At 44.4% G+C, this 12862-nt stretch overlaps 2 protein-coding genes across 7 annotated transcripts in view; one reads left to right on the forward strand and one right to left on the reverse strand.

Annotated features, from left to right (window-relative positions):
* The window catches only part of magixa (MAGI family member, X-linked a), a 42277-nt gene extending 38029 nt beyond the window's left edge, over window positions 1–4248 (reverse strand). For 2 of the 4 annotated variants that reach the window (XM_067526762.1, XM_067526761.1), the window contains exon 1: window positions 4078–4230. The gene's annotated coding sequence lies outside the window, so the exon portion shown is untranslated. Of the gene's footprint in view, window positions 1–4077 lie in introns of all 4 variants that reach the window. The other 2 variants (XM_067526765.1, XM_067526764.1) reach the window with 2 other exon arrangements.
* A 4151-nt stretch (window positions 4249–8399) lies between these two features.
* cacna1fb (calcium channel, voltage-dependent, L type, alpha 1F subunit) overlaps window positions 8400–12862 on the forward strand; it is a 40790-nt gene continuing 36327 nt past the window's right edge. For all 3 annotated transcript variants that reach the window (XM_067528187.1, XM_067528188.1, XM_067528189.1), the window contains exon 1: window positions 8400–8849. In XM_067528187.1, the coding sequence (XP_067384288.1) occupies window positions 8828–8849 (22 nt within the window). In that variant the 5' untranslated portion in view covers window positions 8400–8827. The remainder of the gene's footprint in view (window positions 8850–12862) is intronic.

A 12862-nucleotide genomic window follows, 5' to 3' on the forward strand; every position in this document is an offset into this window, starting at 1 on the left:
TTACAGTGTAGAAGTCCAAAGTCAACGTGATGATGGGATTAAAACGCAGGGAAACAGTAGGCAGCTGATCGCTGAGTCAGGCTGCAGAGACCCAAGCTGCTGACAAACACTTTCAACACTGCAGATGGTTCTGAACACAGGCCTGAGCCGAGCAGAGATTAGACTGATCGGAACTCCTGCAGACACCAGAAGAAAAGACCATTCCTGCCCTCTCCTACTTAATCTTTCATCTCCTCTCCAGTCTCTGTCTTTCTTCACTGATCAGGCTCCTCCCTCGCCTTCCTAATATTGGAACCAGGCTACAACACATCCAGACCCAGTCTACAGAACCTGTGCAAGGTGAAAACAGAGCTACAGCTTCTGTGAAGAACACCCACCTGTCAGTAAACACCTGGGAGGTGTGAAGATTAAATAAGTAACACACGATGTTCTAATCCTGCATCGGGTTTTTAAAGCTACTTGAGAACTGGATTAGAAAAAATGGATTGTATTATCTGGGATAACTGGGCACTCTCAGGGTTTCTGACTAGACCACATCTATCGACAGCCGAAACCATGATCAGCAGGTTTCCCACTGGTTACGTGTCACTGATGAAACCCGTAGAGGGAGTGTGTTTTTAGAGCAGATGTGAAGATGTGAATTTAAAGATGCTGTATAAATTCATACAGATGGAGGCAAAAACTGTCTGATAACTCCTCCCTGACACCATGATATAGCATGTCAGTGAATCATTTGTATAATTTCTACTTTATATTCATAGTCAGCAGGAAAACCTGGTGACAGGTGAGAATAATAAGAATATTCTGTAAACTGGTGCCTGTGTTTTCTCTTTACTGTGGGTGAATTAATTTAATATGAGATGTCCCTTTATTTTCTGATCTGTCTTATTCCGCTGAGCTATTCTTGTTTCCACTGGCTAAACCTGAGCACAAACCTGCTCCTCTGTGGGTGTGAGATTATGGACCTGTTGTCAGGAAAACAAGATCAATGTGGTTTTGGAAGAACCGACAGATCCAGGATCATATCAAATCCTCAACAAAATGATTCACCTGTTAATCCAGGTAATCACTAACACAGCACCTGATTGGACAGCAGGGAGGTGAATCAGAGCAATAAAAAGGTTCCTCCGAATATCTTTGGCCATCACACATGTGAGAAAGGGGCAGTTTGCGCTTATCTACAGTAAACCATGTTGGAATGAGTCCAGGTCCTATTTTTACTTTCAGTTTCATTTTCTTCTGCCATGCTGTTGATAATTACATACACTTTTGACTTAGACTTCATAAAAGGACAGAATATCTATGGCTTCACTGCAAGTATGAAACTGACAACTCCTTTAAATTTTACTAAATAATTCAAATAAAATATGAAATGATCAAATAAAACAAGATTCAATTTGAGATTTTGCTCACAAATTTTACTATTCGAAAAAATAACCACTTCTTGAAGTAACCTGTTTGTTTCTCTGTTACCATTTTGTTTTTACTTTACTCATGGAATTTCTGGAAAGAAAATGCTAAAATGCTAAGCGTTTCTACATTTTTCATCTATGCAGCAGTTGACTTTCCTGGTGTGTGAACAGCCTCGGTGTGACTTTGCATATTTCTGTCCGCACGCAATTTAGAGTTGTGATTATTTGTTGGTTTTCTGTGTTGACTTTGTTTCTGCTCTGCAATCTGCTGGACAAACATTAACCCGAGGACAACAACTTCCTCCTGTGACACACATTGTTTGACATATTTTATTTGTTCCACTGAGTCAAACACTGAAAAAAACAGTGTTTTTATGGATAATCAGGATCCACACTGAAATTCTGACGGTTCAGACTCAGTCCAGCAGTGAAACTCAGATGATTTCATCTGATTAAACAGCAGCGTTTTCTCTTCACCGCCTCTAAAGAATCACTGGAATTCAGGCAGCTTCAGCCCAACATGTTAACCCGACTTCAACCATTGCTGGTTCTGGTTTTAGTCAGAAAACTGCTTATCTTTACTTTTTTCCACATCAGTACCTTCACAGTTTGTTTTGTCCATACCTCAAAAAGACACCGTTCAACAAAACTGAAGAATCTGGCTGGACAGTGGGGACCACAGGGACGTTAGTTTACTCTCCTCTGTGGTTACATGAAAAAGTCAGAGGTCACCCCACAGACCTGTGTGTCATCTGTAATCTGATCCAATATTGAAGGGTTGGGGCAAACCAAGCAATCAAAGAACTAGTACTAATGAAGATCAGCTGCTGCTCATCTGGACTGACACCCCAAAGACCAGAGCCAACAAGCATGTGCTGCCGTTTTTTCTGTGCTCCGAGGCGATAAACCAGAGACCTGGGCTGTTAGCTCACCGTTTTCAGCCCCTTTATAGTGGAAGGTGTGTCTGATTATACCATGATCTCTTCTACTGCACTGATTGGCTAAACTGAAGAGGCAATCAGAGTAGAACTGGCTGAAAAACCACCACAGAGGCTCTGACCAAGTTAATGGACACTGTCCAACAGTCTCACGCTGACCGGCCACCAACATTCAGCTCAGTGTGTCCCAACACTGACATCAGAGCTCGGAACCATGACTTCAAATCAGAAAGATTTCCGGATGGGAATCAGTCACATTGATTTGCTTGATTGATTGATTAGCTTGTTTATTGTGGAAAATTGTACAGTCTTAAATATCTGTGTGGCAAAAGTATGTTAACCCTTGTGACTTCCTTTTGCAGTAACTGTTCATCTGCTTCAACTCCGGAATGTTGGTTGGTCCCTGCAACATCAACTGTCTGCTTCAGGTCCAGATGCTGATCATGTCACCAGCACGTTTCACAGATGGGTCCATCAGGTTCTTAAGCTAGAATGTTCCTTATTCATTTACTTTTGTCTCCATCTCATTGTTGTTCTCTGTTCTTATGGTCGACTCAGGAACTTAACTTAAATAAGGCCGGACCTCCCAGACTCACAGCTGTCATCACATTCAAGCACTAGACTCTAGTTTCCCCCTTTAATGAACTGATCATCGTAGAGGTTCACGTACTTTTGCTGCACACAGATATTTAGGGCTGGATCATTTTGGGTTCCTTTTATCTCATTTTATGGGATGTAAAAATCTGATCATGTTTCAGGTCAAATTTATACAGAAACAAAGAAAATTCTGTCTATGAAAACCATGGAAGATGATGATCAACCTTAGTTTTTTTTTTTACATTCCTCCAGAGCATTTGACAGATCCTCCAGGTTCTGTCACTGTGAGCCCATCGTCCTGCATTTACACCTTATTTATAACAAGAAATAAAGATAAAACCAGAGCTGGTGCTTTGAGCTCAGCTCATATTTCGGATGTGTTTATGACACAGCTTCATGTTTTCATGTGCAAACATCCTGATTCCTAAAACACCCAAAGCTGTGAGATAAACAGTGGAGTAAAAAGTACAGTATTACCTTCAGAGAGTAGAAAATACTTTAAGTACAAACACCTCAGGTTTCTATAGTAGTGACACCTCATTAGCTACTACAGCGCCTCCTTGTCTTCGTGCTTTTTATCTGTCACTTTGTGCTACACCTCCTCTTCAGCAGGAAATGACTCCTCTTTCCTCCTTCATGCAGCATCCACATCTCATCCTCCTCTCAATGATTCACACATGACATCAGCTCCTAACTGACACAAACTAAACAACATGTGTACCAGTCTGCACCAGCTCCTCTCCTGACTCTACACACACCTCCTCCTCCTGCAGTTACTCCTGCTGCCAGCCATCAGACAAAGAGCAGCTTCTCTAGCGCAGATCCAGCTGCTGACCACCACGTTAAACACACACACACACATACATACACACACTGATCCAGAGCAGCTGCTGCAGGTGTGTGTACACACACACAAGGTGGAGGACGAGGAGGATTTAACAGCCAGCCCGCTGCAGCTCAGCCGGGCCAGCAGGCAGCAGGTCTCGGCTGTGAATGTGCTGACAGCGCCGTTTGTACCTGCATCAGAAAAAAAAACGCTCCACAAACACGTTTCTCGGTCACAACGATCGAGGACGCGCCCGGAGCCTCGTGCTACACGAATGGCGAAAACAAAGCCGCTGTTCCGTTACCTTCATTATTCCTGCCGCGGTTCCTCCGGTTCTGCAGCCCCGCGCGACGCGTCTCTGCGCCGCGCCGCTCACAAATCCTCACCGGGCTTTTAGTGTATTGATCGCTCCCTCGGTGCTGCTGCGTGCGTGCGCGCGCGGCGAGCGGGCGCGGGCACAGGTGTCAGTGCGTGATGTCCGCTGCAGGTAAAAAATGCAAAGTCCTGAAAGACGAAGATCGCGCAGTCGAAACGTGACAGTTTGCGAGCGTGTGCGCGCCGCAGGTAGCAGCAGCTTTACTACACAGTGACCCCCCCCCCTCCAACATAGGAGGTAAGGAAAGAGAGGGAAGCACGTACACGCGCGTGTGTGTGTGAAGGGGGCGGGCCACCAGGAAGGAAAGAGGAAATGAGTAAGAGCTTCACCCTCAGAGGAGGGTCTGTGTGTGTGTGTGTGTGTGGGGGGGGGGGTGTTAAAAGGCTGACGTCAGCGTGTTTGTGAGTCCACTTTTGTGTGTCCTCAGTCATTCATGGACCAGTAGTGGACTCATCAGGAATTTCAAATGTGGTTGAACGTCACTCAAACTGATTTAATCCTCGTTTACTGTGGAAACATAATCCTAAAAAGACTCCTTTTCTACATTAACTGTTCTGTGCGACTGTGGTGGAGGAAGGTAAATAGTCGCTTATATAGCGCTTTTATCCAAAGCGCTTTACAATGTTGATTCCCATTCACTCATTCACACACCTATGGCGGTGGCTGCCATGCAAGGTGCTCACCTGACCCACCGGGAGCAACTTGGGGTTCAGTGTCTTGCCCAAGGACACTTCGACATGTAACCAGGAGCGGGGATCGAACCACTGACCGTGGTCTGTGGTCAACTGAGCTACAGCCGCAGGTAGAGTGGTTGTCCACCAATCCCCCAGTTGCTGGTTTGATCCCCTGCTCCTCCAGTCACATGTCAAAGTGTACTGAGCAAGACCCCGAACCCTGGTGAGCGTTGACCAGCTTTATAACAGCTCCCTCATCTGTGTGTGTGTCAATGGGTGAATTAGAAGCAGTTTAAAGCACTTTGAGTGCCAATAGGTAAATAACTTAAGTGCAGAACATTTACCATTTCCTGTCCACTGTCCCCATAGGCTCAGAAACTACACATTTTGGATGAAGAGACCTGTCAACCATGGCAGCGGAGTGTCTGTCTGACGTGTCTTTCAGCTCCTATTCTGTGCACTGATTCACTCTGATAGCTTTTATTGAAAATGTTCAAGGATGTGCAGTGAGGTGCTATGTGTAACAATAATCTACACAGAAAGCCAGCTGCTACTTTCTGTTTTTGTTCTTCTCATTGGACTGCAGAGACCTACAACTTTTTGACATGAGGACATGAGCTTATTTTATCCTTCTTACCCTCTTTTCAGGTCCATGTCACAGCCTGTAAGGATCCAGCAGGAGGCAGCAGAGGCACTTTAATGTCTCACAAATGACCTCATCCAGGCTCAGAGGATTATGCACACAAAGATCACAGCTGGATTTACGATGGTCAGCTGCAGAAGCAGCAACCAACCACAACACACAAACCAGGTCCTGTCTTGGTTTTAACAGTGATGTTGAACTGTATTAGTGTTTTACAGCAGCTTCACCAGAAGTATTCAGCTGAGCAGGTGAGGGTGCCGGGTTCTGATCCCTCTCTGTAGAAACAAATACTCCAGCCTGAACAAAGGTTCAGAGATGCTGTAGTTTTCAGAAAAACAAGAATAATCTTGTTGGCAGGACTGGATAGACATGGACTAAGGAACAAAAACACTCAGATTTCAAGATTTACCATGAACCTGAATGTGTGTGTGTAGGATGATGCAGCATAGAAACAGGCTGACCAAGTGTCATGGTTCAGGTCTGTACAGTCCACAACTGAGGATGCAGCTGCAGCTTTGAACACTATGATTAGTGGTAATCATTCATGTGACATCAACAACCGGTGGGACTCACTGTGTGGCCTGACGTTACACTGCATTCGGGTCATGGAAGTTACGTTAACGTGTCAGTTCTGGTAATAAGCTTTTCTAAAGTTACATGTTGTTTTCACGTGAGTGGGGCTGAAGGTCATCGACATTCACTTTCCTATTTCAAACCATCCCAAAATCCTAACTGCATTTATTTGTGTAACCATGGCAACATGTGACAGTTCTGCCACCTTTGCTGCTTGTTGATTGTTGAGGCTATGATGATGGAGATGAGTTGTTCTGGGAAAAGCTTCAGGTGTTTTTGACCTCACTGAGATTTATTTTCTTCTGTTTGATTTTGACAGAAACAACAAACGACACAGAGAGAAAAGAGAGAAAGAGGTAAATCCTCTCAGAGTCCAGCAGCAGCCGCAGATTACGTGCGGCTTAATATGGAAGCTTAGTGACACACACACACACCCACACAGTGTCGATTCAGCTGACAGTCCATCCATGACGGTTCTGTTGTTCAACTGAGCTCATGAAGGAGAAAGTCATCACTGAAGGGGGGTCTGCATGCAGATGGAAGATTGACCTCTCACGATCCTGTGGGTCCCTACTCAACATTGTGGTCCAGCACATCCAGTCCAGCTCAGAAGGTGACTGGCTCAAATCTGCCATCGCTGCAGGTCCTGCACGACTCCAGGACCCTGAAGGATGCTGGGAAGATTGTGCCCGGCTTTTCCCAACCCTCTCAGAAACATTGTGGAAAACTCGCCTCTGGTAACAACCTGTGCTCCCTCAGGGTTTCCCTGACTGCTACTGGTCTTATCGACAGGGCCCAGGTCCACCCACTGACACAGACTCTGGTCTAATGAATATGGCCGATTTGATATTAATAGCACATTACTCCCTCAGCAGTCAGTTAAATATTATCAAAAACACATGTTCCATGTACATGAGTCAGTCCTGGTCGCAGTTGTTGTATTGACCATGTCCAATGTTTATGTGATGCCTCAGACAGTTTTTACCCCTTTTCAGATTAAAAAAAGCTGCATGTTTGAACCAGGTAATAAGAAACACCTGTAAGTCCTTTGCTTACTTCACATGAGGACAAGCTGAGACAAATAGTTCATGTTGTTGTATGCACACAGTCCTCTGGTCCAGTACCTGCTCACAGCCAGGGGTGGGGCCAGAGGGGTGGCCTAAAATCTGATTCGCCACTCCTTCCCCCCCACACACACACACTTCCAGAGTGACAAGGTGGGAGGTACCTGTAGTGTGTGAACTGAGCAAACTTGAAGCTGAAATAAATCAATCATTATGAATAGAAAACACTTAAGCTGGTTTCATATGTTTTGTCAGATATTGTCGTGGCAGAGGACGCATTTTTACTGTTTATTAATATTTGTTTATGACTATTTGTGGTAGATCAGTTACGACACCGAACACACACTTTTTAAACACACTACTGTCACGTCATTTTACAGTTGTTTGATGCCAAAAAGGCTTTTAATGTTGAAATCATTTTCGAAATGTGCCTCAGTCTGGCCACAACAATGAAACATTTCTAGCCCTGATCAAAGCCCCACATTTCATGTCTTGTCTTTGCCCATTTACATCCAGTTACACTTTCCTGTAATACACTAACTGTTTAGAACAGATACTAAACATACATTTCCTTCTGACCTTTTCGTCCATTGTGCTGCAGATTCCGTGGACTAGATTTATAACCCTTTCCTTTACCATTACAATGTCTCGCTCATGTCTACGTTACTCTTTGGACTATAACTGTAAAAACAAAACAATTATTTGCAAATGATTTAAAAAGTATGTTTGACTTAAATTGGAACACATGCACAAATCAAATGTTGAAACTTAGAAATTTGTTCTCATTTTGAATTTGATGCTGCAACATTTTTAAAAAAGTTGGGAAAAGGCAACAAAGCAACATTTAGAAAGTAATACTGTTACCAACGCAGCGGCTGTTTAATTGTGAGTTAATTATATGTAGACGAGACATGTAACGATGTCTTAACAGTGGTTTCAGTCCTCCAACGTAAATGACCACAGGTCGTTTGCCCCAATGGCAGCAGGTGTCTGCTGACGTCACACACCAAAATTTATTACCGTGGCACCAAAAGCAGGATTGTTCATAAAGTGTAAAAACAGCTGGAATCCAGCTGTGCAAACAGGTTTTGGGGGGTTTAGACACAAACTAAACGCAGTTTGGTTTAGTTCAAATGTCTTGGTTTGGTTTGAAGTAACACCCCCCTCCCCCCCACCCCCGACCAAAGTTTGGCCCTCTGAGTTCACAGGGTGTGGGGTACTGTCCTGCTGCTGTCCATTTTACAGGAGTAGGTTTCCTGTCCGACCAGCTAGGACTACTCACCATCCACTCATTTCTAGCGATTACAGGGCGGATTGTGTGTGTTCATGTTGAACATCTATTTTTAGCTGCAGTAGTGGTTTTTCATTCTCCCTGCGCCTTTAATTCGTCTCCAGCTGCCCTCCCCTTTAACGCACGAGCTTTTCCCGTTTAATCCCCAATTGGGAAAGAGAGAGATGGAGAGAGAGACAGAGTCCGATTAGTGAAGCGAGGCTGAAAGGAGAAGCTGAACTCGCCTCTGTGGACCGGTGTCCTGCTTTCGGACTTTCCTCTGCGCCTCCACTCGGATGGAAACGGACGAACCGACGCGCTGATCGGCAGCTGCAGCGAAAAAAAGTGGATTCGTTTGCAAAATGCGGAGAAGTAGTTTGTGAAGCGGCAGAAGCAGAAAGTGATGGATTAAGGATGATTGTCGGTGTGCGGAGCTGAGAGGGAAGCAGCGCAGATGTTGGAGGAGCGGCGCAGAAGTAAGAGCAGCTCACAGCTTGTCTTCTTAATCCCGCAGCTGTTTCATGTCAAAGTCAGGGAGCTCCAACAGACCTGGAGTGAAACCATGTGAATTTATCAAACCCAGATCCTGAGGTCCTGTTAATATCCTTTAATGGATCAGTTACTTCGGTTTAATCTGCAGCACAGCTCATCTGCCGCTGTGCCAGATACTCTGAAGTACTCCTATACCTTACTTAGGTAGAAGTAGCAGTGAAACTTTCCTTTCCTTTCAGCAGTGAAACCTCAGACGAGATGCTGGGAAAAGTAGTAGGAGTACGTGTTTTTAAAGTAGTTGAAGTTTTCCACACACCAACTCTAGTAGTAAGTGTTTTTCTCTGCTGAAAGTACAGTTTCATGTTTCCTCATCTTTCAGTCAATAAAGATGATTTCGCTTCAATTAAGTTGATAAAATCTAAAACCAAGTACATTTAATTCAGTATTTTACTCAAATTCAAGCTTCGTTAACCAAAGGATGTACTTCATCACACTTCAGACTGAAACCTCTAGTTGTTTTACAAAATGTTTTACATTTGTAGTGGTTTTCTCTACCTGGTTTTGTGTCTTTGTAGTGGTTCTCTGTGACCCCGTGGCAGTTTTTGGGTCTCTTTGTGGTTAGTTAGTGTCTTTTTATTTCCCTATTTGAACAAATCAGGACATTTTACCAATTTCACAAAGGAACTGATAATTGGAACCATGACCATCTGCATTCACCAACATCTTTAATAAACTGGATTAAGGATGACATTTGGAGTGTCAGTCAGCTGATCAGGTATACGGCTCCAGATGACCTCTGACCTCAGGTAGGATGAGGTTAAAAGAGGTCACTACCTCTATCAGTTAAAGAAGAACTCATTAATCCTCGTGATCCCGACCGAGGATCAGAGCTCATGTATGCTGAGCTGAGACGGCCTCCACAGGCCGTCTGATAACGTTGTCATGGAAATGTCATCTGTTTCCGTGGCAGCAGACTTAATCCGGCCATTTCTCCATCAGTGAAATGAAGCTTATTTAACCTGATTATAACTTCAAAGTAGCCTCTGAAGCAGAGGCCTCCATCCTTCTTTCCTCTCAGAGGTAGAATGAAAGAGTCTCAAAGAGGATCTTTGTCTTCCCCCTGAATGTTTTGTGTCTTGTTTCTTTTGAAGGTTTAAATGTCTTCCTATGAGACTTTAATTGGCAGACGTCACTCTAGCTGACACAAACTGACAGAAGCATTTGACTGACAGTTGATGGACAAACAGTCCTTTGGAGAGCTGAGTCTGTATTTGATTGGAGTAAAACTGCAGCTGGTTTACTGAGGGAAGCTGTTCAGAAAACAAGTCCTGGACTTTGTTGATGTGATGGGGTTGTCTGTCTGTGTGTCAAAAAACTATTACAGTGGCTTTAGATCATATTCCTGAAGGCACACACTCTGGTGGACAATAGGTTTCATGCAGGCTGCTCAACCTGCAGGTTCAGGGTCTTTTCCAAAAACACTGTAACAGGTGGAGCTGCAAAAAACCAGGAAGTAGAGAGAAGTGCTTTTTAGCTCCATGTGTAACTTTAGGTCAGTTCCTGTGAACATGGTATCTCAGCAACGTCCAGAGGAAATTTGATCAAATTCAACACTTTTGGACACTCAAAGAGGATATGGTTACATTTTGTTGGTCAGAGGTCAAGGGTCAAAGTCACTGTGAACTCATGTTTATCTGGCACACATGTCCACTTGGGCTCATGAATGAACTGATTAATTCAATTCAACTTTATTTATATAGCGCCAATTCACAACAAAGTCATCTCAGGGCACTTTACAGAATAAAGTCAAAATTATAAAGATGTATAAAGAGAACCCAACAATTCCCCCTGGAGCAAGCCATAGGCAACAGTGGAGAGGAAAAACTCCCTTTAACGGAAGAAACCTCCAGCAGAACCAGGCTCAGGGTGGACGGCCATCTAACTCGACCGATTGGGGTCAAGGCAGAATATGAGTCTGGACAGACTTGAATGGTTTGTGGAGACATGTTATAGAGAAGCTGTAGTCAGACTCCCAGACCAGCTCTGGCAACCTCACTGCAGTGAGGCTCGTCCTTCTGACCAATCAGAGGATTTTAATGATTTCTGCTCGATCAGAAAGTTTTACAGCTTTGTATTTATTGTAGATTAGAAATGTATAAAACCTTAAGGGCTGTACAGAGCAATGTAGAGTGTAGCAGAGGGTAGAATAGCACAGAGAGGGAGGGCTGGGTGGAGCAGAGTGGTACCACTGTAAAACCGTGTTGCTTCTCAGACAGATCAGAGCACTGCTTCATCTACCAGTTCCTGTTGAATCATCTGAGCAGCTGAAGACAATATTTAAGTTAAAGCACTAACAGTGGGTTAACCTGAAAGTTCTCGTTCCACTGCAGCTCAAACAAACTACCACCACCTCCTGCTGCTACTGTTCTCTGTGTGTGTGTCTGTGTCTCTGTGTGTGAGAGCAGTGAAGAAGAAGAAAAACTGCCCCAACATTCACTAAATGAACTGCTGACCTTCCAGCTGGACCAGGCTGCAGGGCAGCGTGACACACTCAGCAGCACAGAGCGGGCAGAGAAACGTGGAAATTTAACAAGGCGGATGTGGGTTGTGTGCAAGTGGTGGGATGCCCCGCTTGCCCGTCTCACACACACACACACACACACACACACACAAACACCGTGTTGTCATGATGATGTGAGCTGACTCGGGATAATTCAGAGATAATTAGTCAATTCTTGTCGTCCTGCGGGTGAAGACACTCCTCCTCTAGCGAAGAAGAAAAACAACGTGACCCTTGTTCATGTGACCTGCACCGTCCAACCCCCAGCTGCTCATTGGATGGATGACAAACCTGCTGAGATGCAGCCAGCTGTGAGTTCAGAGAAGGAAACCATCTCTGCTGGTCTTTCCTGCATAGGGAAAATCCATCACAGCTTCCTCACAAGTCCTGTGCACAATATTCATGTATTCACCTTTTACAAACACTTATCCTATTCAGGGTCAAGGGGGGCTGGACCCTACCCCAGCTGTCAGAGGGTGAGGGCCAGGGTCCACCCTGGACAGGTATCCAGTCAGTGTCTTTCTCAAGGACATATGACTGGAGGAGCCGGGGATCAAACCAACAATTGCAGGAGTTGTGGATAACCGCTCTACCTCCTGCACCACAGTCATCCCTGATGTTGATGTCATGTTTGAGACTGAATCACACTAAATAATAATCCTGATACTGAGATCTATTTATTTCCATCATCACATTTCAATGGATTATGAATATTGTGTGGATTTGGACAAAGCTCCACACTTAGAGACTTCCTGCTGTCACACTTCTTTAAATCCACTGGTGCAGTCTCTCTTTTTCTCTACCTGCCTGTTTAAGCTGGATACAACAGCAAGGCATTCTGGGAAATACAGGAAATCTAGGAAACCACAAAACAAAGTTGAGAGTGGATCATCACGTACATCATTGGGTTTCTCTGTATGTATTTGTGTGTTCAGGGTCCTCAGGTACTAACTCATAACTCACGGCCCAGATCACACACACACACACACACACACACACACACACACACGCACGCACACACACACAGATCTAGGTCACAGCTGTTCACTACAACATTTCTGTTTTCCCCTCCTCTGGAAATCCTCTCCGTTTCTATCATGGAATTTGAGCTTAAAGAAAGCAGATCATCAGGACAAGCAATGTTTCAGATATTGAGATGTCAGGGGAGTCATCCAAGAGTCTGAGTCTATAGCAGCAGAAGAGCTAGTTCAGAGTTACTGAGCAGCTTTAACTATAAGCTTTATCAAAGAGGAAGGTTTTAAGCCTAGACTTAAAAGTAGAGTGGGTGTCTGCTTCCTGAATCTGAACTGGGAGCTGGTTCCACAGGAGAGGAGCTTGATAGCTAAAGACTCTGCTTCCCATTCTACCTTTGGAAATTCTGGGAACCACAAGTAGGCCTGCATTCTGAGATCAAAGTGGTCTGTTGCGTTGATATGG

The sequence above is a fragment of the Channa argus genome, chromosome 13, assembly GCF_033026475.1.
Source record: "Channa argus isolate prfri chromosome 13, Channa argus male v1.0, whole genome shotgun sequence".
Lineage (NCBI taxonomy): Eukaryota > Metazoa > Chordata > Actinopteri > Anabantiformes > Channidae > Channa > Channa argus.